We start from the raw sequence: 25,157 nt of genomic DNA on the forward strand, positions 1-25,157 counted from the left end.
ACCAACAGAGCGAGTTACAGAGCGGCTGATGGCAGCCAGAGTGGGGGAGTCAGAAGGTATTTGGCTTGTTGGTATCATAACTGTACTAATGGCCTACTGGCCTAGAGGCTCATGGGAAACTGACTCAAAGCCTCTGTATAAACTGACTTTTAGCATTTCTTGTTGAAAAGTCAAACAAAAGACAATAAAGAGACACAAATCAACTACTAGAGTTACAAAACAATCACAAAATGACACAAGATGTGCAATAATGTAAATGTTTTCACAATAGTTCTACATTGAAGCTGCACACATGCTGCACATGATGAAGCTGCACTGACTGTGTGCAGCTGTCGATTAAAGTTGTCTGCAAAGCTCTAGTGTTTATTTAGTTGTGTATATTTGATAAGCTACGATAAAACACAGACTTTATCGAAGGTACGCACACTTTATCACACGTATTGTCAAACGCAATAACCACTCAAACATCAGACTCTGTGACAGACGCAAGTATTTGATATCAAAACTAATCTTATCAAAACTATTGAAACACAAAATGAATGCGAGTCAATGACTGCTGTGCTGAAATTTACTTTTAGGTGTTCTGATTTTTAATACTTCAACCCCTTATTTGGTAAAAAAAAATGGTTGAGACTTAGAAGTCTACCAAGCAACATGACAAATATAGATGTTTTTATCAAGTCTGTGCAGACTGCTTGTGTGCAGTACGTGACTTTAACAATCCAAACCTCAAGTTTCCCACCTCACATAGAAATGTGCAGTGTGTTTCATTTCTTAAAAGATCCGTATTATTATGCTGGACTGGGTGATTTGCTGCTTTTCTTTGTCTTATGTCACAGCGAACTAGATATCTTTGGGTTTAGACACAGTCACACATTAAAAATGTCATCATGGGCTTTAGGAAACGTCGCTGGGTGATTTATAGACCAGAAGGTGAAAATACATTCATGCGTAAGACAGCAGCTATTTCTTAGAGTTTTCTTTATTCAAAAAGTATTTAAGCAGTGCAATAAAAACAGATTTAAGGAACAGCACTTTGATGCAGAACAATATCAGCACCAGACAAACACACAAATACAAAGTGAACCTGAGTTGAAGTGAACTGAGTGAGAAGTATGAAGTCTGTAGGAAAACATAACACTGTGACGTCCTACTCACTGTTACAAAAGACCATTCTGAAATTGGCAGATAAAAAAAAAAAAACATCTTGGCACTTGTTTATGTAAATCCAGTCACACAACGTATCAAACTTAACAAATACAACAACACATATGTAGCATCTGTGGACTAACACATGCATTAATACCCATATAATTCATGCACATGAGTGAAAACGTCCTGGACTAACACATGCTGCTTTGTGCACATTCATTTCTCTGCGTTTTCCGTCCACTACTGCTGTTTTTCCTGCACAGATATTTCAGAGGGACGAGTCTGACTTCACGTGGCTGATGGCAGAACAGTTAGCCTCTCCTGCGCAGCAGCAGGACGGTTTTAATGAACGGACTGGCAGTGCTGTGCAGGTCGAGGCTGGGAAACCTTGTCACACTATGAGAGAGTCCCTGCTCAGTGCAGTGCTCTGTTAAAGAAATACATGGCCACATGTTAGACACTTTGCATTCATGCTCATGCTAGGTTAGTCCAGCCTGGTGCCTGAGGCGTCCACGTTTTAAGACAATTCACAGAAATCATGAAGCTCAAGCCGTGTTAGTAGATGTGTGGCGGTGAAACTGATTCTGGTGAGAAAGTCACAAACGCTTTTTGTATAATTAGTAAGCCAGTTAGTAAGAAAATGTAACACTGTGATGGTTGCAAGCATTGCCAGATAATTCAGTCCATATCTGAGTTAAATCATAAATGTAATTTGCAGTTGCAGTTTGTCGTCGTAAATGTACGCTAAAAATGTTACAGCTACCTAACTAAATTATGCTTCAGTGTTAAGACCATAAATCATGTATGTACACTGCACAAGAGATAATCAGACTATGCACGTGATAATGTAAAACTAAAGCTGGCATTGTTTCTGCTTTTCTGTTTTATTGTTATTGACAACAAATCCCATGAAAAGACCAAAACCAACAACGCCTCTAAGGTCTTTCTGACTTCTCTGTCATTTCTGAGGTGCTGAGCCCCAAACCTATTTGTTCCTACTGAGGACAAACATTTAGTGTGTAGTTTAACTTGGTTTAACGGTATACTGACTTTTAACTAAAGCAGGCGCAGAAGGTAACCAGTATGTCCTCATCACGTTTCAGCATTCAGAGTAAATGCAACCTTTTATTATTTGTTCAGTAAGTAACCACATTGAAACACAGATCAAATAAAGTTTTGCTTTTGGTCTAGTTTAGTTTTTATCATCAACTGCTCTCTCTCTGCACTCTCTGTTCTCTGTCTCTTGGTCATTCTCTAACTTCGAAGTCTATTTCTGTGTTGGGACGATAATTCGAGGGAGATCACGCCTGAAACAACATTTACATGATCTGTGAACAGACATGTGAACCCTCAGAGTGACTAATAGGAGACCTAATAGGAAACATTATCTTCCTGCACTGATGGGGTGAGGAGAGCAATTCCTCTTGCGTGTGTGTGAGTGTGTGTTTTTAATACTTCATGTACATTTGTAGAGCTGCACAGCATAGAGGAATAAGCTTCTTCAGGCTTTGGCTACACTTGTTATTTGGATCAATTCCTTATTAGTTTTGGATTATTACTGGGATTTGCTGACAACAAGAAAAATGTAACATATATAATAATATCATATAAACTTATCCTGTGACAGTTTACAGGATTTAGAGGCTCTTTCCTGAAGAGCTGAGGAGGAAGGAAGTCCTTTTCCTGCTACAAATAACTCACCAGGTTTCGGCTCCTCTCTCTGTCCTCTCTGCCCCCCTGTAGTGTTTGGGACGTTCCCTGCTGAGGGCGGGTGTAAGAGAAAGGCCTCATGGCTGGTTCAGTGGTCCTGTATCGCTCTGATCTGGGAGGTTCTACGGTACGGTACCGGTCTGCGAGCGGGTCAGCCCTGCGGTATCGCTCCGCCTCACGCTCAGAGTACGGAGGCAAAGAGTCCTCCTCCTCTGGACGGTTGCTTGGCGATCGGCTGTAGTAACTATCACTGCCTTTTCCTCTGGAGCTGCCTTTAGAGGGAGTGTCACTGTCGTCGTCCGGTCTGCTCGCTCCTCTGTCCCCTCCCCGCCCCCTCGCCTTGCTCTCCAGCACACTGCAGAGGAAGTCGTTGTCGTATCCTTTGCTTTGGGGCAGTCGAGAAGGGCGATCGCTGTCCCACGTACCCCTTCTCTTCTGCGGTAAAGGAGAAGGGCTGCGGCGGCCCCATCCATCATCTTCATCCCTGTAGAATCGCCTGGGAGGGCTGTAATCGCGCTCATAGAACCGGTCTGGAGGCTCAGCCCGACGACCACGGGAGTTGTAAGTCTGGGCGAATTCCTCCAGCTCATCCAGAGAGCCGGTGCGCCCTCTTCTGCTCAATGTCTTTCTCTGCAGGTGCTCTGAACGGCAGTTCCACCTACAGCAAGGAAGAGCACAGTGACACAGAGTTTACATAACAAGAACAACTATAATAATGTAATTTATAGATATTTAGATATTCAATATGACAATTCAGGTCCGTCCAAAGTGACCTTAAAACATTAAAACGCAGAAATTAAAAGCAGCTTTAAAATGACAGATTTTTGGTACTTTCTTGAACTTCAGTCACAAACAGTGTGGAGTAAGTTGTAGTGGCAATTTAGTCAACATGGACAGCTGGATATCATCAGCATTCACAATAATAAAAAAAAACAGCAAACATAAGCCTGTCGTATCTGTCTGGAGAGCCTGATATTGCAGGATACAAGCGGGATTTCCAGACAAGAGTTTCCCAAATGCTGTTGGGGGAATTAAAGATCCAACGTAATGGACACTTTAACTTCGGGTTTACTATGCACTAAATAACACCCCCAGCGATAATGTTTTAATTATACCTTCTGTCTAGCTCATCGTCTGAGTGGTTCCCTCTGTCCCGTCTGGGCCTTCGACTCTGCGTAACGGGCGCTGCTCTCGGCGGTAGATGGTCGTCGAGGTCTGCGATGGGCGGGAGCGCCTTCATCTGGACCGTCTGATAGGTGTGTCTGAAGTCTGTGTTCCCCCCTTCATGCAGAGAGCTCAACTCTGATAGGCTACTGGCTGTTGGGACAGAAACATCAAATTCATTTGAAAAAACATTTTTCAGATTTAGTTTTCTGTGACCGTCCACTGAAGTACACACATGTAGCTGCGATGTATGCAATCGAAGAGAAAGATGTGGTCTTCTGGAAGTACAGTGCAGGTGTTATCACCTACTTTCTGGTTTGAGGCGACTGTGTAATCATGAGCCCTGATTATAGCTGAGCGCAAATTACTGAGGGCAGAAATGCATGTGTTGGCAAAGCCTGATGGACCTTGTTCCTCTGTGTCGTACAGCTCCGTTGTTGTCCAAAGCTATGAAAAATACATTGAGCTATCAACATGTTTCTTAGTGCAAAAACACAAATGGAACCTGTAGTTTAAATTGAGTCGATCCTAAAGACACCATCCTCCTGCCCTAAATACTCCCCACAGCACCAAATGTGTATTAATCCACCACTGAAAATAGTCCCCCAGAAATGTACAATTTGCTCTTGTTTTTGAGAAACTTCAGTGCCCAGCTGTGGTAGAAAATTACTATGGATGGGCCAGGATTTTTGAATAATCAAATAGCTGTTGAATCATAAAAAAATCTAACTATACAACTATCGTCTTATTTTAAAAAGCATTTATCGCTTCTTCCAGCGCCTGGTAGTACACCTGTCTGGACCAGTAGATTCATACGGGGCCAAGTCTGTGTAAAGATGTGAGCACAAACAGTCTCTGATTTTTCATTTCTTAGGCAGCCTGAGTCCTATTTCATCTAGCTGATCTTCAGGCAACTGGACAATAGCTAGAAGCAGCATACTAGCTGGGTTAGCGAAAGTATTGGCCAAAAAATTTAAACAATGCAGCAAAATGGATCTGGTGAATGTATGTACAAGACAAAGCACTTCTTCCTTACAAACTGCCACATGTTGAACTGCAACCACTGATCTAATTCAGTACATAACACGTACATTAAACTGCAGGTCACTTTAACACCAATAACTCCTGCTGGTGAAATAGACCCAACAGTTAGTTAAACTGACTAATAATAAATGTTAAAACTTTCTCTTTTGGCATAATCACAATAATCACACTCTGAGATGTCCTGATACACAACATAATCAACTATACACTATACTAAATGCACTATGAGCACCATGATACAAATTTGTCAACAGCCAGAATTTTTGCCATATCATGTATACGTTGGAGGCTATAACTTTAACACTCATCAGTAAGGACAGTTAGATGTTGTGAAATGAATGTAAGGATTAGATGGAAACAAGCACTAGTTAATTTACACAAACCATGCACATAAAGGAGAAACACGGTCACACAGCCACACAGATGACAGAAATCTGTGCAGGCTTACGTTTGAGCACAGCCATCTTGTTTGAGGGAAGCTGAGCCAGCTCCTTCTCTACGTAGTACAGAACTTTCATTGAGTCCTGGTCTGGACTGGCTTTCAGTCGATAACCACTGCGCACTGTGGATGTGGACACACATACACATACAGTACATACACACACAAGAACATGGCCATGCAAGGACACACACGTATACAAGAAAGTGTTCTTGTCAGCAAAAACAAGCAATGAGACTCAAATGTGTTGAGACTACAATTAAATAACAAACATGCATGAGGCCGAGAGACATTTCTGTCATTTCTACGACTTCTCTGTAGGTTAGAGACAGACTCGAGGATGACGGACAATAGATGAAATGAAGGTTAGTGAGAGGAAGCAAAACAGGCTGTTTCTCTAATAAACTGTTTGTTGACACTCACCTCCGGCCAGGTTATTCTCCACTGAGGGCATAGAGGTGATCTTTGGGTCCACATGAGATGAGGGGGCAAGAGAAACCACAGTTGGCACACCAGGGATGTAGTAGGGATACACAGGAGCCTGAGGAGGCTGTCCGCTCTTTGCCATCTTCCCTGCCTCATACACTGTGCAGGAGAACAAAACATTAAGCCGATGCTGAGAAACACATGGAACTTATGGTAAACTCAGTAAATATAACCTATTATCACCTATTATCTCTGTAAGGTTGACAAGATACTTATTTAACTGACGATAATGAAAACAGGGATTCATTCACGTTGTATAGTGAATAACATGAGTGGATCATAACATGTTGCATAAGGAAGTAATCCGCAGATGCTCCAGTTCAAATTAAGACCAGACTTTTCAGTTTTTGAGTCACGACAAAACCCAAAATGTGTCCTGAACAGACTACGTAAGGCTGGTTTTTAACTTAGCTAAATGTTTTTGACTCCGTGATTTCAAGTCAGCGGTCAATGATGATATAAAACAGTCAATAAAATAGGTTTTTCAAACACTGAGAGTCACCACAACCCAGAGAGGTCACAATAAATATTAGGCTGATCAGTCCAGTAGCATGAGAGATTAGCTGCGGACAGACAAATACAAACACACACACACACACACACACACACACGACCAAAGGCATGATTGATGATGAAGAATGTGGCTGTTTGTGTTACTCACAGTGTCGTGGACAGCAGCAGGTGTCAGGACAGCAGCAGCAGCGGATGTAGCAGCAGCAGGAATGAGGACAACACTGGCACCAGCAGACTCCCAACAACAACAGGAACAAGACACTGCCCAGGACTACAGATCCCACAAACGCCCACTCTGGAATACAGACACAAACACATACATATTATTTCCTCTTCATTTGCGTCATGTATAGTATGATTCAGTTTAAGGTATGACGTCTTAACATTTGGTAGACAAGGGTTGGTCAATAAATATCACAACACATGGACATAAATGTCCAACAGGGCAAAATACACGAGTAGCTAGACAAGCTTTTAACAAAACCCAGATTAACTTCATTTAATTTGGAAGCGAAAACAAGGGTGAATGGTCCATTGTAAACATCCATCACAGTTTGCAGACTGATGCCCTGGTTCCACTTATCATAGTGGTGAGTTATGTGCTAAATGAGAAATTATTTCAAACATTTTGGGTGCACTCACTTCTTGTTTTACAACACTTGTGTTTCTTTTCCTGTTGGACCCTGTTGTTGCAAGCTCACTCACATGTTCCCAGATCTCATTAATTACTTCAGCTACTTTAGTTCTTATTACAATATTATAAAAATGGTTAAAAATGGTGGTAAAAAATACACAAACCAGAACCAAGTTGTAATAAACCAGATTTTTTCTTTTAAAACCACGCTTATGTTTCTGTCTCCCCTTCAGTGATGTATCCAGAGACCACAGAGCACTAACAAAGGAAACTTCAGGCTTTTATCCATCATCACATCTCTAAAACCTCCAGACCCTAACAAGACACTTCCGCTGGGTGTGGTGAAAAGCAGAATTCACTCAAAACCCACTCGTTAAGTCACCACATATCCCCTGTGGAGTTTAAATAATGAGTAGAAGTAAAGGATAAGAGCTGGGATTTTTCTTCTTATGTTGCTTCAATAACCGCCGACTCTTTGTAGTTTCAGGTTGGATTAGAGGCTCTTGCAACAGCTACTTTCTGTACATGTCCCTCATTTTGAGTCATGAAAATATGTTTGTTAGCCAAAGAGAGTTTTGATTAAACATTAGGAGGTGTTAGGGAAGCTAGAAGATGCCAGGCAGTGAGACAAAAAAGCAGGTGAGGTGCCGTACCTGGCATAATCTCCACATCAAACTCAGGTAGGAGATCGTCCTGCTGACCTGTCCTGCCTGCAGAGAGAGGGAGAGCACAGGTGAAGGCCGGAAGAGGAAGCGGGAAGCAAGAGTCAAAAGGTCAAGCATATTTGGAAAATTTGGCGGCAGAGTAGATGATTAATGATCATGCACTAACTGAGGAACTGAAGGGACAAACTCTTTACAAACTCTGAGCCAGGAAACATAGAGTAAAAAAAAGCATTAATGTTCTGATTCATGTAGAAACAAATGAAAGCATTTGAAAAATATGCATCTTAAATGCTGTCATAATGATGAAAGTTAATTAGATTGGCTTCACTTTTCAGAACCGGAAAAGTTCTGAAAAGTGAAGCCAATGCTGAGGGGCCTTAAGCCTGCATTCTTTCTTATGGCCAGCAGGGGGCGACTCTGCTGGTTATCTCTGATTATCTCTGGTTAAGTCTGATTATATGGAAGTCTATGGGAAAATGAGCCTATTTCTCTCTTGATTTATTACTTCAGGAAACACTGATGAGTGAACCTGGTGAGTTTATGGTCTCCTGTAACACAGCATGATGTTAGTTCAGTAAATTATGATCCCATTTTGAGTGAAATAGATGATAAAGCAGGATGTGCTTTCGGGTGGGACTACGTCGTGACTAGCCAATCAGAGCCAGTCTGCATGGAACATGCATGTCACCTCTGGCTCCAAATAAACCAAGATGGTGACAGCTAGAAAACCAAGACATTAGGCCTTATCTATAAATAGTGAGAAGAGTGAATTTGTGCATAAATGAATGTTCCTGCCACTTCCTTATACCAGCTAGTACCGTATACACAGACATTTTGGAGGAGATATAGCTTTGATAAATCTTACAACAATCTAAATTGTTTCATGAGCATGTTATTGAGAACAGAGACACAAAGACTTTATAAATTAAACTAAATAAATGCATTTATGTGCAATTAACAAGCATGTGGCAGTGACAGTCTTTCAGACAGTGAAAGAAATTCTGGAAATGTATTTGGCAACCAAAACCAAATCTCCTGTGACCCACATGTGACTGGTCTTCAGTATGTACAGCCTCACAGAGCAGCTAACATGGCTGTAGACTCTTAGTGTTATTATCACGTGAATCACACTGATATGTGTTGACCTCCGTAGTTCATGATACTAAAATATGGAGCCACAGAGTTTCGTAGAAGTGTTTCTAAACATACTAACCTGTGAACACGAACATAAGACATTTAAGTCAGAGTTCAGAGTTCAAAACATACTTTACGTTGAACCTAAATTTAGCTGCTGGAGGCCAGCTGTAATGAAATGAGCCTCTCTGGTGGAGTTAAACCTGCACACGAATGAATGAATGCACATTACATGTTAAAGTACTCAGATACTGAGACACTGTGCCAAGAGAGGCAGTGTGTGAGGACAAAGAGGGGGGTTTGGAAACTGGGGCACATAACGATTCTAGGACAACAATTAACCAAGGGAGCTCATCACAAAAAGGTCACAATGCTTCTTTTGTGCTTCATATACAACATTAACTGGTCAGAAAAGAAAAATCAAAAATTTAAGGCAGCTAGAAAAAAATAGAGAGACAGTGCAGGTGTTTTCAGTCTGTGCTTCTCGTGTGGTGTCACAGGACTATAATTACAGTAAAGACCAGTCACCGACTGAACTGTCTGACTGCAGGGACCCACTTTAACACCCACAGTGAGGCTCCAGAGAGTGCAGAGCACACTGGGGGAAAAAAGCAGTCTACCCTTCCTACCTGATAAAAAATCTTGGTTCCCTGTCTTGGCACACTCATCTACATACCATGAAGCTCAGTAACACCGAGTAACCTGAGAGAGCCGAGGAGCTATGCAGCCCGCAGAGGCAGGGAGGCAGTGAAAGATGCAGCAGTGAGTAATGAAAGAGTGCATGGGAAGATTATGCAAGACATAAAGGAGTGCAAAGGGAGTGAATGTCAGAGAGAAATTAATCCAAAAGAAAAATTAACGCAGAGATTAGGGAGATGGTGAGAAAAGAAACAACACAAGTCGTTGCATAAAGGAATAATTGATGATCCTATTTGCTTTCTTGCTGAGAGTTAAGTGAGAAGTGTATGATGTTTGTACAGCAAATATGGAGCAAGTGGTAGCTTGCTGTCTAATTCTCAGCAAGAAAGCACAAGAAGTGTGACCATCTGTGGCAAGAGTATTTCTGTAAAAGGTCAAACTATCACTTTCACTTTTGGTGTACGTAAGGTTGGAAGTGTATGGGATCTCTAAACTTTAGCGAAATCTGCCATTGAAGTGGTTTTACACACTTTCTAATTCCAACTTCTGCATCAAAAACCCAGTGTAGTCTTGTTATTCTCACACGTTTAAGCCCTCCCCTTCTCCCCGGTGAGCTGATTATAATCAGATTACCGCTCAGTGCGACAGGCCTGTATGACTGAGCAGACCTTAACGCTACAACCACGGCGGGTTTAGCCAAACCTAAAGGAAGAAAACCGTTCTGGGTAACTTCACATCACACTGTTGTGAGAGTTCAACCTGGTCCTGCCCCCTATTCTGCACCTCCCCTTCCTCTCTCTCTCTCTCTCTCTCGTCATGTCTGCACCAGCAGAAACCCTCGACGTGCTCCAGTCTCCTCTGAAGAAGCCCGTTGCCATGGTAACAGCTTAAGGAGTGGCTTTGGCAACAATAGTCCGTCAGAGTTTCTCTCACACACGCTGCTTTGGCTTTCACTGACAGGACAGCCAGTGCTAATGGTCAGTCTCTGACCTTTAGCACTGAATTTTTCAGCTGTCGTGTATGTACGTCGTTTAATCATTAGTCAGCATCAGACACAACACGAGCACACTCAAACAGCTGTTGTGAAGTTGTACACACGCTGATACCCTGTACAGTGAGCAGCCGGCTAAATCAGGTTAAGAGGCAAACATCACCTGGCCGTCTCCATGGAGATGCAAAGCAACAACGGGACCACTTGTAAAACCTTTACTCACGTTCACTGAGCCTAATGTGAAACAAAACTACAACAAACATGTGAACAAAACTGTATTAAGATCAGACTCAGAGTTCAGGAGTCGTTATGACGTTACGGTAAATAAAAGCACAGTCATACCGAGCACCATTAACTCCAGCTGGGCCTCATTCTTCCCCTCCAGATCATCAGCAATGACGATTTTACAGAAGTAAACTCCGCTGTCGCCCCACTGCAGCTCCCCAATACGCAGGTCAGCTTCTGTAGAGAGACGGGTAAGAGGGTTATATGTGCTGTTAGAGGCGAGAGGTTCAAACAGCAGATCTCATTTAAAAGCAGGTCAGTGTTCAGTCTGTGAATTCAAACTGATTGACGTTGACAAGAAACTGAACTAAAACGTCTTGGATTGTAACATTGCTTTGAATGTTTTTTGACGTGCAGAACACATGATAATTTTCACTGCTGGTGCTGATACCTGATACCACAAAACAGGTAACAAGTAATATATTTTACCACATAACCCTTTTTTCATTTAACATCAGAATCAAAATGTCTCAAATGTTAAAAACTGTTGAAACGCAAAATTTGGATTTAAATCAGAAATGACTGATCAAACAATTGGGAGAAAAGATTTCCAATCTGTTTTGTTCAACTGTAAACACTTTTTGCAGTTGAATATATTTAAGCCTCTAACGGCTGGTGTTTTTGTGAAGCAAGAAAAATACATTTAAAGATAAAACTACCAACATAGATTCATTCATCATATGAGTGAATCTTTTTTTTCTGTATTACACGGCAGAAGGCCACTGTTCAAAGTGGTATTTTCCACTGAGAAATTAGAATAAAAGACGAGTGTTTTCTCTTGATAAGGCTTTTACAAGGAGTCATATGTGAATAGGAGAGAAAGCAGGGGGTTGTGATTGTGTGTGTGTGTTTGTGTGTGAGTGCCTACTCTATTGTGACAAAAAAACAAAAGAGGTTTATTTAGAGAACAGGAAACACAAAGCACAGTCCGCTCTGATTCCTGAGTGCAGCTCTTCCCCCTCAACTGGACAAAAACGGTGAAATTACTGTTTATGATGGCGATGTCTCTGCCTTTGTAGTGCTCGGCCAGCGTCATGGAGGCTCCCTGCGCCGACGCCACGACCCGAACTGTGCGGCTGCTGTCGGAGCAATCAAGGTGGGACGTGGGGCCCAGCTCGGAGGCCTGGACTCCCAGGCTCTCCGGCAGGGAGAAGGACTCCCGTGTGCGGTCTCGACAGTAGGACTTGTACCACCACTGCACCACCGGGGTCTGAATGGAGCCCGTTTGGTACTGACACGGGAGGACCACGGACTGGAACAGCATTGCAAACCGCTGCTTCTCCCGCACTGTGACGTGCACGCCATCGCACACGCACGCTGACGGACAAAGACAAAACACACAGAAAAGGAAAATTGGAAAATTAAAATTTGGACACAAATATAAAAACCTTTTGTCTGAACTAATTGTCATTTGACTGTCCAATCAACAGCTCCAAAACCCCAAAATATCCAGTTTACAATGAAATTAAATGGGAAAAAGAGGCAAATCCTTATATTTGAAAGGCTGGAACAAGAAAATGTTTGGCATTTCAGCTTGATCAATCACTTAAATGAATAAGTTATCAAGGTCAGTTTTTGTCAAGAGAGGTTATGATAGTGGAGGAAACTGTGTATCTTTAGTAAAGCTTATTTATCTCATAAAATAGAGGAAAATGCTCACTGCAATTCCCTAAAGTCCAAATGACGTCTTGTTTTGTCCAACAGACCAAAACCTAAAGATATTCAGTTCAGCTGCAGCAAATCTTCACACTTTAGAAGCTGGAATATTCAGGATATTCAGGGCTTTTTTTCTTGAAAATCTAGAGAGTCAATCAACTAATTGTTTCAGCTCTAGTTTTTAGTCACTTTCAGTCGGCCCCCATTGATATGAATAGCTAGACAAACTATTGCAGGCCTGTTGTGTTAACCTACATTGGTTTTAGCTGAGTGTGCCCAATAAACTGGCAACTGAGTGCAGACAAACACAGTTTAAAGACAGGAAAAGGATGCAGATCTTGATCACAGCAGAAACAGCTGCGCCTTTACTTTGTCTGAGGGAATGAGTCACGAGTGTGGAGGACGACACCTGGGAGATATTTAACGTCATATAAAGAACAGGAGGAAAGACAGAAACAGAGATTAGGCGAGCGAAGGGGGGGGGGGGCTCTTCTGTAGCTCAGTACCGGGGTCAGGAGGTTAAATTCCAGTGAGTGTGTGTGTGTGTGTGTGTGTGTGTGTGTGTGTGAGTTTGTGTGTGTGAGTGGGAGGCCTGTGGGGAGGCAGGGAGTTGTCATCACAGAGGGAGGGGGTGGAGAGGTCGGACGCTCGTGGGTGCTTTCTGTTAGTCTTACTAAGTCTAGGTGGGGCAGAGACTCATTCTAAACATTTCCCAGAAGACAGGAAATCAAAACAAAAGCAGGTCCACCATCCTGCCTCTCTGTTTATAGCGATTATCTAAAATGGATGCGTTTCCTAGTTTTCCTTTAAAGTGACACTACTTATTTCCAGGTCACCATTCGGGCTGCAACCAATCAATCAATTTCAATTATTCAGTTAGGTGTTATAACCTCTGAAATGTTGTAACATAAGGAAAAGATGCCTTCAAATGCCACCTTTGGTCCGACTGACGGTTCAAATCTAAAAGATTTTGAGTTTACGATGATATAAAACAGTCAAAAGCAGGAAATCCTCACATAGATTTAGAAATATTTATTAGAATTGGAAATATTTATTTCTAATTTTGCTTAAAATATGCCTGATACTAATTATGGGTTATTAAAAGTTGTTGCTAATTGTTTGTTTGTCTCTCGATTAATCAGTTCATTGTCTCTGCTCCAGCTTCACACTAGTGCGTTAATGATTTACGAACTTAAACCTAATTAAATCAACTGATTTTAATGACATACTGAGTCCAGACAGATGAGTATCACCAGGTTTCCTCTTCCTCAGATAAGAAACTAAACTTTATCTTCACATTTCTTAGTTCAGTGATGCTGGTGATTGAGACCAATGACTTTTACAGGATCAGAGTAGAAGAGGAGGAGGAACCGAGGTCCTAAATTCCTCCCACGAAGGAGCCCTGCTCTTCCCTTTGTCTCCTTTTTTCATGGACCAGTCCATTGTTAGGGCTACGCTGACCCCCCGCCTCCCTCTGTCCCACTTGAGGAGCCGAGAGTGGGAGGAGGTCGCAGACTCAACCAACCAATGGGAGCGTCGGGCCTCGACCAGCTGGGTGTGAACAGGCCAATTAACTGCCAGAGATTTAAACCAAACCGTTACTCCATGAATGCTCTCGGTCTGAGGTGAGCCGAGGTTCGCATAAATAAACACAAACTGCAACAAGTGACTGTGAACTGATGTTTATGTGGAGTTAACACCAGGTGTGGCTCACTGTAGGTTAATGAACAGGTAACAGAGGCAGCAGACAGTCTCCTCCTCCACCTGCACGCAGACTGAAGGCCTCACTTCCACTTTAGACCCTCTTTTAAAACAGTACACGATCACAAAAGTGTTCCAGGTCAAAGCTCTGCTGCTGGACGCTGCAAGTTTCCTGAACACAGTCGGGCCTTTCCTCTCCAAAGCTGTCACATTTCCTGCTTTTACTGCGTCCTACATTCCTTCACATTGACTCATAAGCCAACGAAAAAACACATGATAAGACTGAATAATATAATCTCCGTGCTTGATAAAAGGATTTTAGGGTAATTTTACAGCAACACTCAGAAAGTTTGTGCAAAGTGAAGTGATTTGTTAGGAGTGCTTTGCTCACCCTGCACTTTGTGGTCACTAAACGCAGTTTTAAAGGTGTAAATTACAGCATAGGTGTAATACAGGGCTGCAACTACTGTTTACATTCATTCCTGATTCATAGATTCATGCTTTGCCTATGAAATGTCATAATATGGTGAATAATGCTGGTTGTTATTTCCCACAGGCCAGAGAGAAGCATCTAAACAACTCGTTTTATTTCATCAGTAGAATAAAACAAAAAAATTAGCCAGTTTACTATTAAAAATGACAAAGCGAGGCATCAAATCCTCACATTGGAGAACCAGAGACTGGACAAGGTTTGACCATTTTGCTTGAAAAATTACCAAAATCAATTAATCGTTTATCACAAGAGCTGCAGATACATTTTCGATCGACTAATCGTTGCAGATTTACCTTTTAGTACAGCTCTATTAGTACAGCTCTGCCATTGAAAATGGCCAAACTGTTGTGGTATGCAGCACAGATAGGCCTTCAACAGCAAAGCTATAAGCCTATGGTGAATATTATTATCATATCTGAACAGAAAAAGTATATCATGAAATAATTACTGAATACTAAACATGATAAATGCCAGGAGGATTATTCTTGTTGTCCCATAAAACCATAAAAGAGTTAATAAATACATTAAAAACTGGTCAAGCCACCACCATATTGGTGCATTAATCTCTCTAAATTCACCCAAATAAAGTGTAAAACAAGCAGGAGCAGTGTAATGAGCCTCAGGTCTGAGTCCTCGGTGTCTGGGATGAGTAAGAAGTTTACACAGGATCAACCTGTTGCGCTGCTGTCGCCCATATGACCCGTTTCCAGTGAAGAAAACATAGTTAAGGGAAGCAGACTTACCCGACCCTCCCAGCAACACAGCCAGCAGGTAGAAGTTCATTATAGAGTCCGTTTTTATGGAGAAGCGCAGTTTGTCCGCATGTTGCTCATCCTCGCCGTCGGCCGACTGCTGCTGCTGTTAACGGGACAAACAGACTAACGGGACCGTACCACTTCACACGGAGGTGAGTCCGAACCCCTGAAAACACACCTGAAACCCCCTCAGACCCTCTGGCACCCTCTCACCGAGACACGGCGGCTCAGCAGAGTTTGTCCCGGTGGTTGGGTTTGTGGAGAATAATTTTATTTTCTGCAGCAGCGGTGAGCGGCTGGAGCTGCAGGGCGGATAGAGAGAGGTCTGCCCCGGTGTGGAGGCAGAGGAGGAGGGGGGGGGGGGGGGGGGGGAGCTCCGTGGGGAAATCAGGTCAGACTTGGCTGAGAGTTCAGAGGAATTTTACCGCATACAAACCTCAATGTTTGACCAGCTTTCTTTATTGAACAAGACTGCTTCTTATAAAAACTCGACAGAGAAACAGTTATCACACACACACACACACACACAAGCTGCACACACACACAAGCTGCACACAGATGCTACAAATAATCATAAATGAAATATACAATTCAATATAAACTTACTTTGCCTTCCTCTAAATCAAAGACATGCAAAAGCAAAAAATGCAAATGTTAAAAAAGTAAAAAATAAGTCAAATCATTTTATTGCTTTTAATTACCTTTTTTTTTAAAAAATTTTAATTTGCAAACTATTTGTTAATACTTAAAATCAAAGAGGAGTGTAGGTGGAGTGACCACAGAGTACTACAAGAATGCCCAAATGAATGCACTAGATCAGTGGCCAGAAAATGTGAGATATGCTTGTATCAATCATCTTGAATGTACATTTATTGAGATTTAGGTACAAAAAAATACAACAACAACAAACAAACAGGGAATATCAGTGCAACGTTGATTTAAAAATTACATTTCCTGTGCTAAAGACTTTTATGAAATATTTTAATTATGTATATCAGATAGAAGATCAGGGAGTATTAAAGCAACAAGTGATTACCAGACGGCAAACATATTCTAGTTTTAACCCAGTTTGATTAAAACCCCTTAGCCAAATTTAAGATACTTGTGGCAAAATCGATATGTTTATGATGAAACTGTTGGCAGACATTTCAATTATACTGAGACCTTTGGACATATAAAAACCATCTCTGGTGTTTACACTGATGTCCTGATTGGTTGATGCTTAAAAGGTTAATCAGTAGGAGAACTGGTTAAAAGTAGTCCTAGTTTATGTACAGAACATTATTATTATAAATTAATGTTGAGAGAAATTACTTCAATCTGTATTATAACATGACCATAGAAAGTAAATGATTGGACATTTCAAACATACTTCCAGTCAACAACACTTGTGCTTCATACAATGTTAGTAGAAAACAAACACTTAACACAGAGCCTTCTACCCTGGTTTGCTTGGGGACTATAAAGGTCAGAAGCCTTAGACAGGTAGCTGGATACCAATGGCACACTAGAAATTAATGTGCAAGAGAGGTTTTCTCATCCACATACCAGATTACCTCTTCCACAGCCACTGACCTGTTATCTACGCTAATTAGATTTTTTCCCCCACCCGAATTCCACAAAGACCCACTCTGACTCCGATCAGCTAATCTTTGGATTGGTGAATGATGGCTTCTACATCTGAGCCACAGACGACCCCAGTGGAGTACTTGTGGAAGAATTTGAGTGGGGCAGAAAAAAATCATGCTCCTGGAGTAGGCCCGCTAGCTATGCTAAGCTAAGATAAGCAAAGTAAAGACCAAACATGAGAAAACTTTCAGGGATGAGGCAGACGAGGCTGAATCCATCAAACATGCCATGTCCAGGTATGGAAAGCAAGCAAACACACACAGATCTTTGCCACTTGGAAAAATCATACCACTGAAGCAAGCGTTTCTCATTGCACTGCGAAACATGGAAAGCCACAAGCGTTAAATGATGCATTGAAGAAATGGCAGAAAACGCTATGCTATGAAAAGGTTTGGAGCAGTTTGTCGGCTGTTGTGATGCCATAAAGGCCTTCTTGGCCGAAAAAGCAAAAAGATGATCCAGAACGCGAAGACGAAAAGTGCATTGTGAAACCTTCTGCTTCTCACGGATATCACTGGACACCTCAACATGGTGCAGGGCAAACTGTTTTGGACGCGTACGACACCACACGCCTTTGGTGGGAAATCGTTTAGCAATGTTGCTACGTCCACTTTTCACTACTTCAGACATTTAGGAGAGCGGTCCACGCAGCACAGCATCAGCCAAGCTCAAGTATGCAAATACATCAGTGGGCTTGAGTCACAGTTCACAACAAGATTTCAGTAATTTGAGAAGTACAGACACGTTCTCTTTCTTGATCAACCTGATAGCTTTGATGAACTGGCTGGATACACAAGCTGATTGAGCGGAAGAGTTCAACACTGTGGGTGAAAAAGTTTCCAGAGCTACAGAAACAGCTGGAAATCACAGCAGGGCAGGAACACGGATTTTGCATGTTCACCTGCTGGGTGTCTCTATCAAATAGCTTTAGCTTTGCCGACAGTCTTCAGGTCAACATACTTCTGTGAGCAGACATTGGGGCACACGAAGAGTGCGCCCTGCCCCTTCCACAGTCGTCTGACAACTGACCACTGACCACGGACCACTCCGAAGCCTGTGTGCAAGTGACTCAGCACGACCCCCAGATAAAAGCAGGGCCAGGGATCACACTGACTGGTCGGCATCTGTTCACTTGCTGCACACATGGCCTTGCATAATGGGGCTCTTTGTCCCGGTGTCTTTTTTTTCATCTCAGATGTGGATGCTTTCATAAAGATGGAACCTTTCTTGTATTGTGCTCATATTCCTGTTTCTTACTCGTAATTTTCCTGCTCCTTTATGCTGAAATTGTGCACATAATTTGTAACCCCAGGGGGTTAAAAAAAAACAACTAGAGCAACTATTCTTTTAGATTATTGCTGATTAACTAGATTGGTGGAAGGTTTAGGGTTTCTGATTTCAAGTTGGATGTGGATGTTTTTATAAGGATGCCAGCCTTCTTGTATAGTGCTAATCACAATGTCCTGATTATGGGAGAAAAATATCTTTTTAAAAAGATGTTGCTATGCACATTGCTTATATGGAGGGAATAAAATTAAAGATCTGATGGAGATCATTATCATTCTTGATGTGGTGTCCTAGTTAAACTTAATCTTAATGCTGATATGGAAAGCTGAGTAACGAGGAAATTTAAAAATGGGCGGTTTATCAAAAAGGTTGCCGACCTCTGGCGAAGGTAGTAATGGACTCTGAAGTATTTCAATATGCTTTGTTTCATGGTATTCTTCAACATCTCATGTATAATCCTAAAATACAATGTGGCTTCCTTAAGATTGGACTATTTGGTGTTGCAGGACACTTTCTGTTGTATTTCTAAACTCAAATAGTTGCAGAGAGAACCAGGCCTTTATGTGGTACAGGTTTATATAAGAGACGGGCCTTTATTTCTAATTTCGCTTGTTCCTCATGCTATTATTTTAAGACTTTTTCATGAGAAAGTACATTATTTGCGACAATGAGCAAAATAGTTTTGCTGTGTGTTTATGACGTGGCCAGACATTAAGTCAATCCATTAACCTATTTTTAAGTGCATCAAAAAACAAGCAAAAAAAGATTTGTAGGGTATTAAAAGAACTTTCAGTAACAACACATGGTTAATCGTACCGGTTTCTGTATTGATCATCAGTGTATTCGACATGATCACGGCTGCCACCATAACGATCACGGCGGTCATCGAGGCGATCGCGACTTCCACCATAACGATCGCGTTGATCGTCGAGGCGATCGCGACTACCACCGTAACGATCGCGTTGATCGTCGAGACGATCGCGACTGCCACCGTAACGATCCCGTTGATCGTCGAGGCGATCACGACTGCCACCGTAACGATCCCGTTGATCGTCGAGGCGATCACGACTGCCACCGTAACGATCCCGTTGATCGTCGAGGCGATCACGGCTGCCACCGTAGCGATCATCCTGATCACCCAGCCTATCACGACTTCCACTGTAATGGTTACGTTTATTATCAAGTTGCTCACGACTGCCACCATAACGCTCACGTTCATCGTCAAGCCGATCACGACTTCCACGCTTGTGATCATACTGGTCATCCTGATAACGTTTAGATTCAATATCACTGCCCTTTTCGTCGTTCCTGTCTTTACCATTATTGTAACTGTGTTGATCATCCTCATACTTGTGTTCAGCTGCTCCTACGCTGTAATTGTTTTGACGAACAATATCATTGTCCTCATGCTCCCTTGTCTTGCTGTTCGACTTGTCATCACTGTACGGCTCTCCAGCTTCAGGAGCATCTCTGTCATAAAAAGCTGTTTCTCCGGGGGAACTAACAGACAAACAGGGGCAAAATACACAAGAGAAACTGTGAGGCTGTGTGATTGGCTGAATTAATTAAAACACAGGTAAACAACATTTAGATACTAACAATCAATACACTAACATAATTGTTAACATTAACATACATACCCTTCAGCATTCTTGTCCTTTTTGCCCTTTTTCCGACAGCAGCAAAAGATGAGAATCCCCAGAACCACAACACCTGCAAGGACTCCTCCGATGATAGCTGCAGTGGACCCAATCATCATGCTGCCTGGGGAGAAAAGAGGATACATACGCGTTTTCACACTAGACTTAGTCCAGGGTCAGCGTGTACAGTTTCAGCAGTGAAATGTTCAGTGACAACATATTTCAGTTGTTTTCTGCCAAAATAACGTAAATGACAAATCTTCCCTAACTTTACCCAAACTGCTTTTGTTTCCTAAACTAAACCACAGACCAGAATGTGAATGTGAACTCTGAGCTGTAATCTGACAGCCCTGTACTTTGAGCACCCACAATCCACAGTGACCGCATCCCTGCAAATCCACCGGTACATAAATGTCGTTTTTGATTCACTCAAAAGTTTTTCAAAATTTGTCTGTGAACATAATCCAGGCAACAATTATGTTTGTTGGCAAAATGCAATTAGGAAAGCAAATTAGTATCATATGACCATAATTTCTACGACTCAGGTTAACAATTTTATTAGCCATTTAGAACTTAAGAACATTTTGAGCTTTGTCCCCGAAGCTAGTTAGCCGGACATGATAATACTTGCAGCTTATGTCAGACTTTATAAACACAGCGTTTAATCCACTCTTTAAACTTTTATTGTTTGGTTTTGGAAATAAAAGGTGAAAATAACATCCTCATACCTCAACATATGTGGACAAATCCAAAGCTTGACTGACCTGCCATGCCTAAGCTAGGACTGCTGTTCAGAAACGAGCAACAACAGAAACAACGACGACGACGAGATGAGGGAAAGTCCGATATTCACTCTCGTTTTAGCTCTGTTTTGGTCTCCACCAACTCCTGAGAAAAATACCTGGCCTTTTAGTGCATAAATGCTACACTGTGGTCACCAGTCCAACACGGACCCTGACAGAAAGCCGCCCACCTCTGAGCCTGGTTCTGTTTGAGGTTTCTTCCTGTTAAAGGGGAGTTCTTCCTGCCACTGTTGCCTAATATAACATTTGATGCTGCTCATGTGGGGATTCTTGAATCCTTAATTTTGAATTCCTGAATCGTTGGGTCTCTCTCTTAATTAAGAGTTTGGTCTAGACCTGCTCTTTATGTTAAGCGTCTTGAGATAAGAAGTTAGTTATGAATTGGCACTATATAAATAAAGATTGATTGATTGATTGATTGATTGATTTGATTCTGAGAATGTTTGTTCGTTTATGATAGCTTTTGCGGTGAAAACAGCCGCCCAACACTGCAGCTGGAAACAAAGTTTAAAAGAGGATCTGAAGGGAGCAAATTCTCTGTGGGTGTATCTCCAACAGGTAAATCATGTTCAAACACTCACCTGGCATCACAGCTAAGGTAAGGTTGCAGCTGGCAGAACCAATTCGATTTGTTGCCGTGCAAACATAGAACCCAGATGTTTCTCTTGAAATATTGAAGAGAGACAGAACTCCATCCTCTGCAACACAACGACAAAAATTAACCTAAACAATGCTGAGATGACAAGCCAATTTGACATTCTTTTCATTAGTGTTGATGATGGGAGACAAACTCTCCTGCAAAGTAACACATGGGAAATGCATACTTTCGGTAGTTTTAGGTGGAAATGTTCTCTGAATGTTTTCAGTATTGTAGGTCGTCCATTCATAAACTGGTTTTGGAGATCCCTCCTGAGACATGCAGGTGATGCTGATGTTTTGGAAATACTCTGCTTTTCCTTGAATCCCACAGATCGGCACAGAGGGTGGCTCTGAAAGAAAACAAAGAATTTTACATTGAAAGTTAGCCTACACTTTAGCCTACACTTTACATAAAAACGGAGACAACATATAAATACAAGTACTCACAACAGACAGATATATAAATAGATTGTAAGTGGTTGACTCTCACCCAGGACCAAAAGGTAAGTGGTGGCAGCTGTCGTTCCCTCGTCATCATTAGGGATCATGACACTGCATTGAAAACGGCGGCTGTCCTTCATGGTCACCCTTGTTAAGCGGAGTCTGCTCACTTGATTGGCGATGTCAACCTCCATAGTGGCTCTGCTTTCATAAGCAGGTGCAATGTCAACTTGATTGTTTATAAAGTAGGTGGCCACGGCTTGCTAGAGGTGTAAACACAAACATATTTTACAAAGATATGTGCTAAATATTTATAATAATGCAGAATCATAATAAAGCCAGCTTAGTATTCAATAGTATTATAATGACATCAATTCACCATGACATTATTTAAGGTTTAAGGAACCTTACGTCCTGTTAGTGCAACAATCATGCCAAAGTTATTCTGACTCAATACACAGGCACAGCAACGAAACTTGTGCAACTTTTCAGCCTTGGTTTAACAAGGCTGCTCATGCTAACTAGCTAGCTGAGGCAGCTAGAGATCTTATTACTTAGTGTCATTGTGTTTTAGCATTGCTAGCTAGCTAGAAAGGCTGTCCCTCTTTCGATCTTCACATGGTTGTAGATCTTTCTGAGGAACATATTTAGAATCAAAACTACTGAGGTAACTCTGAATGAACTTGCTGGCTGCAATTAACAGCAATTAAAAGTCTTCACTTTGATGCTGAATAGTAAACCCAGCTAGCTAGTTAGCCAACAAGGAAGCATGTTCAACCTTGCTACCCTAAATAAGTAAAAGACATCAGGTGCTAGTATTTATTATTGCAATATTCAGGTTACGTATAAGAATCAATCATTATCACTAGGCTATATATACATACAGGACATGCATGCTCTAAAATGTAAACTTCAAGAATCAGATTCAGTTTTACGCACAGGACGTCTCTTTTTACTACAGGAAATCTTCGCCTATTTCAGGATGTGACAAAGCCATGATTTGATATGAATATAGTCTGGTTTAAAAATGAGCACATATATAATAAAGGGTCGTATGTGTTGGTGCCACTGGACAACAACCTCTTGTCTTGGATGATTTACCACCCAATCCTTTACCCTGTGCTATATGTCGACACACATTTGGTAAATTTATAACTAAATGTTTTCTGAGAACAATGTAGTTGAGCTGCAAAAATACTGACTCCTACACTTCCCATAATGCAGCTCAAATACGGATCTTTCGTTAGACCCTCCCTGTCTGGTAAACACACAGTTTTATATGCCAGGCCTCGGTTTTATTTTCTGTTATAGTTTGGTAGAGCAGAAATGAAGCCGCAGAGCAACATAAGACACTCCCCGTGACAATTAAACTTATCTAAATGTGTAAAATCAGTGGAGTTCCCCAGGAGTGTATGCAGCTAGTTTAACCCCTCACCATTGGATCATCAACATTGTCAGGATCAGCTGCCCATGTGAGGACAAGGGCGTTGGACACTGGTCTGGCTGGGACGAAGGAACAGGTCAAAATAATATCACCCCCTTTTGCAACCTCATATTCTGCCTCTGGAATAGAAACCTGCAAACTCCTGCAGCAGGGAAGCACTGAAATATAAAGAAACACATACTAACATATACAAATCTCCATCCCAGTCATAGTAATTTATTAGGGGACAGAGAAAATTGGTATAATTTAATATGACCAACTTCAAGTACATTATGTTTGTACTATTAAATGTAAAATACAGTATTTTTCTTTCAAGGCAAATAGAATAAATGGCCTCACCTACTAAAACACAACCCTGCTTCCGGTTGAGTTGCAAGGAGTTGGATTAATGATTAACGCTGGTGATAATGACATAAAGGTGTGGTAGAAGTTGATAGAAAAGAGAAGGAATACACACATAAAGCCTACCTGTGAGTATAAGAAACAGTTTTCGCCATCCAAGGTGCCTCTTTGACGTCATTGTGAAAAGAGGATAAAAATGTCCAGCTGTTAAACAATCTGAAATTGATGCTCTCAGTCCAAGAGCGAGAGCCCGCCTAACCTTCACGGTGAACTCCCAGGTATGGAGAAGTTGACTCTTCCAGGTAATCAGTCAACAGTTATAGGTCACATGTCACCAGAGGGCCAATCATTGATCTGTTTTCCCTTCTATTAAACCTGCCCATCATAGTTTAATGTGGTGAGGATACAACAAAAAGGACTTGAATACTGAAATCTAACACAAATAAACACAGACTGTTCATTGCTCTATGAGATAGATAGATAGATAGATATTTAGATAGATAGATAGATAGATAGATAGATAGATAGATAGAAAGAAACCAATGGATTTTTATGCTGTTACATTGTGCTGTACACTGTGCTGGTGTTGTACTCAGTTTGACCTGCAGGTTGCAGTACTGCACTGCTGATGAAGCCGTGTGTGTGTTCAATTCAAAAATGTGCCAGTTATCTGTAAATTATTACACAATTTAAAAAGATCATAAACATAATTGATCGGTTGATGACCTTCGATCCTGTTGCTTTAACTCACTATGGTTTCTCATTTAGAGCCCTGACTGAGAGGTGAAAGGCAGCGGTGGAATGTAACCAAGTACATTTCAAGTACTGTGCTTAAGTACAAATTTGAGGTACTTGTACTCTACTTGGGTGTCTTTTCATACCATTTTATATTTCTGCTGAATTTTCTTTTAAAAGGGAAATGATGTACTTTTTTACTTCATTATTTCACAGCTTCACTTAGGCTATATATTACATACAAAACATACAAAGAGCCTATAAATTACAATGTTTTGTTATAAAGTACCAAACATTATATATTAATTAGAGCTGAAATGATGAGTCAATTAATCAATTAGTCGATTGCCAGAAAGTTAATTGGCAACTGTTTTGAGGACTTTCAACTTGTGCTTTTAATTATTTTAGTTTATTTTCATATTGATTCATTTTGAATTTTGCAGTATTGCTTTGATAAAACACCGTAAGGGGTGTTACTTTGAGTAATTGTAATTTTTCACTGTTTTCAAAATTGTTACAAACCAAATAGTCAATTATTGGAGAAAATAATCAGCAGATTCACCCATAATGGAAATAGTCACTAGTTTCAGTTGTAAAAATAGTGCCACCTCGACCAACTACAACAGTAAAATCCTGTTTTTGCATGAATGCATGTGATCAGCTGGATGCACCTGATAGTTGGACCAAAGGCACATAAGGCTGCTCTCTCTGGGTCGCCTTCACATCTCCTCATGGC

General features: G+C 41.4%; 2 protein-coding genes across 2 annotated transcripts; both read right to left on the reverse strand.

Annotated features, from left to right (window-relative positions):
• Positions 1–1,010: 1,010 nt before the first annotated feature.
• On the reverse strand, positions 1,011–12,180 carry ildr2 (immunoglobulin-like domain containing receptor 2). The gene is made up of 9 exons (XM_070838138.1): positions 11,844–12,180; positions 10,914–11,033; positions 7,796–7,852; positions 6,657–6,803; positions 5,933–6,094; positions 5,519–5,632; positions 3,978–4,179; positions 2,854–3,520; positions 1,011–1,579 (listed from the first exon to the last, which is right to left on the reverse strand). Exons 1-9 carry the CDS (start codon positions 12,118–12,120, stop codon positions 1,544–1,546), a joined length of 1,782 nt encoding a protein of 593 aa, XP_070694239.1. The 5' UTR covers positions 12,121–12,180; the 3' UTR covers positions 1,011–1,543.
• Positions 12,181–19,149: 6,969 nt separating this feature from the next.
• On the reverse strand, positions 19,150–23,959 carry gpa33b (glycoprotein A33 (transmembrane), paralog b). The gene is made up of 7 exons (XM_070838462.1): positions 23,813–23,959; positions 23,336–23,502; positions 21,950–22,163; positions 21,645–21,809; positions 21,402–21,518; positions 20,018–20,141; positions 19,150–19,877 (listed from the first exon to the last, which is right to left on the reverse strand). Exons 1-7 carry the CDS (start codon positions 23,862–23,864, stop codon positions 19,184–19,186), a joined length of 1,533 nt encoding a protein of 510 aa, XP_070694563.1. The 5' UTR covers positions 23,865–23,959; the 3' UTR covers positions 19,150–19,183.
• Positions 23,960–25,157: the final 1,198 nt, after the last annotated feature.

This window comes from Pempheris klunzingeri, chromosome 10 (assembly GCF_042242105.1).
Source record: "Pempheris klunzingeri isolate RE-2024b chromosome 10, fPemKlu1.hap1, whole genome shotgun sequence".
NCBI lineage: Eukaryota > Metazoa > Chordata > Actinopteri > Acropomatiformes > Pempheridae > Pempheris > Pempheris klunzingeri.